Source organism: Acanthisitta chloris, unplaced genomic scaffold (genome assembly GCF_000695815.1).
Source record: "Acanthisitta chloris isolate BGI_N310 unplaced genomic scaffold, ASM69581v1 scaffold9366, whole genome shotgun sequence".
In the NCBI taxonomy this organism is placed as follows: Eukaryota; Metazoa; Chordata; class Aves; order Passeriformes; family Acanthisittidae; genus Acanthisitta; species Acanthisitta chloris.
Genome location: NW_008676446.1, coordinates 1,350 through 3,810, shown reverse-complemented (window position 1 = coordinate 3,810; position 2,461 = coordinate 1,350). Strand labels below are relative to the sequence as shown.

Sequence of the window (2,461 nt, the reverse complement as noted above, 5' to 3'; positions counted from 1 at the left end):
GTCCATGGCCTGTCAGGGGAGTGGTTAGCTGTGGAGGAATGGCTTAGGGCTGAGGGTCACATAAGTATGGTTCAGCTTGCAGAGCAAAGGACTCTGGGAGAGTCAAAGCAAGAGCTGCTAGCAGCTCTTGCTGAGAATTGTTGGAGAATGGCTAAGAGAGCAAGGACACAGTCCTGGGAACGCACTGTACAAGCAAGGCTCTGGAGATTGTAACTTATATATATAGGGAGTAACTCAACTTGGCAGAAGGCAGAGGCAAGTTGTCCTTGAGGGTGAGACAAACAAGTCTGAGACAAACAGCTAGGAATGCAGCAAAGCCTGGGAAAGTAAGAGAGAATCCTCACAGCTGTAACCGCAAGTAGGGAGGGTACCTGAATACTATCTTTAGAGCTTAGCCAATTGTAAATGATTGATAGTTATATGCGTGTCATACACGGTATAAGCATGTCAGCAACTTTATGTCAATAACATGATGTTGGACAAGGGAGTAAGAGCAGCTGCGCAAGATCTAAGAAGCTGCAAAGGAAGTAGCTGACCATTAATCACACCAGCCAATGATGAGCTTGCTTTTGCACTATGTATGAAGTTAATCATCAAAGGTATAAAAGATGGACGATCGCTTACAATAAACGAGATCTGCTTCCAAACTCACGATGAGTCGTGCATTTCTCCCGCCCATCCGCAACACTTAGCATTTTCTCTTTTCAGACTGGATCAGGAACTCGACTTCATTCTGTCACAGCAAAAGGAGCTTGAAGACCTGTTGACCCCTCTGGAGGAGTCTGTGAAGGAGCAGAGTGGAACCATCTACCTGCAGCATGCGGATGAGGAACGGGAGAGGACGTAAGAAAGAGATCTGCTTGGGATGTGTGATGAGCAGAATGATGTGGTGTTGATCAGTCAGCAAGGAATAGAGCTGGGATGCATGACAGCATTGACCCATCAGTGGCCTTTGTCAGTGATTTAATTCTGTTTTGTGACTGGACACATAGATTTTACACAGTAGAATGAGGGGAGTTGTGTGTGGAAGATCTTGAGTCTGCGTGATAGCTCTTGGGATGTTGGTGTAATCAGCTATCTGGGAAAGGTTACTAATTTTGGCCTAATCCCTGAAAACTAGTGTTTCTTTAGTGATAGTGCATTCTGCCCTCATCACTACTATGTGTGGCACCAGCATCCTTGTAGGCCTGAAGTGATGCATCATAGCAGGGTAATATGGGACAGTGTTTGTCTGGTTCAAGAGAGTGAGCAGAGAGAGAGGTTGTGAGGAGTCACTTCATTTGCGTGATGGAGCGTCTTAGGGTGCTGCTCCCACGTGTGTGCCAGCCTTGGCTGCACAACATGGAAACCTTTTCTGAATGTCCATAGCTGGTGTTACTGGGTGCGTATTTTCAAAGCTGCCTTGAAACACTCTGACCTTGGTTCCCATGTGTTCTGCAGCTACAAACTGGCTGAAAACATTGATGCTCAGCTGAAGTGCATGGCACAGGATCTGAAGGACATCATTGATCACCTCAATACTTCAGGAGGCCCAGCAGACACGAGTGACCCGGTAAATGAAAGGGTTTTTTTTCATATTGCCGAAGAGGCAAAGGATATTTAAAGAGTTCTAACTTGTGGATACTCTGCTTTTTCCTTATACTGTTTTTGTATGTTCCTGAAAAGAAGGACTGAATCACCGTCTCTGTCTGATACATATTACACTGATCTTGTACTCCTTATTGACTTACATCTCTGTAAAGCTTTTTTTTCGGTAAATATTTCCCTTCAGTGTTGCAGACTGAGGTTTTTCACATTCCTTTCTAGTTTTGCCAACTCAGACCTAAAGTAATGAATGTTCTGGTAGTTTCTAGGCCTGAAGTAGAACAAGCCAAAGCCACGGGTATATACCCTAAACTGGTCAGTTTTCTTGATGGCAAGAAGCAAAGCAGGATTGCTGCACAGACTTCTCTGGGGAAGTGGCTGCTAACTTAGGGTACAGTGAGAAAACTTGAATGCATTATGTTCCACAGGAAGGAACAGGCAGGCTGTCTTTTACTCCTGTTAGCATTTATGTAGTGCAACAACTGACTGGTGCCTTCTCTTCCTGCTCAGCTTCAGCAGATCTGTAAAATTTTGAATGCCCACATGGATTCACTGCAGTGGATTGACCAGAACTCAGGTGAGAATTGTCTTGCAGCCTTTTGGGGATGGAAAGGGGAAGCAGGAAGTGTGTGTGAGAGTGTCTGTTGCACATGAAGATCCCTGAGGAGCCTTCTCCTTCTCACATTCAGTGTCACTGTCCCTTCTGTGCTTGAATTCTCCTAATGTGCCTGATGAAAGGCCTCTGCTGAGAAGTAATTCCTGGCAACTGCTCATGTTTTACAAAAAAAAGCTCTGAATGAAATGCACCAATGCAAAAAGAGAAGAACTTGGAATCCTTAGGCTTTTTCTGTCAAACTAAGATTAAGTAGTTCAACCT

At 44.7% G+C, this 2,461-nt stretch overlaps 1 protein-coding gene across 1 annotated transcript; it reads left to right on the top strand.

Moving 5' to 3' along the window:
- Nucleotides 1-708: 708 nt before the first annotated feature.
- Nucleotides 709-2,161, top strand: LOC103803573 (nuclear pore glycoprotein p62-like; the record flags this gene model as incomplete). Its single annotated transcript, XM_009076140.1, has 3 exons — nt 709-843; nt 1,441-1,552; nt 2,095-2,161. Coding segments are annotated over 3 exons (314 nt in total), but the record flags the coding sequence as incomplete, so codon positions are not given.
- Between the last annotated feature and the right edge of the window lie 300 nt (nt 2,162-2,461).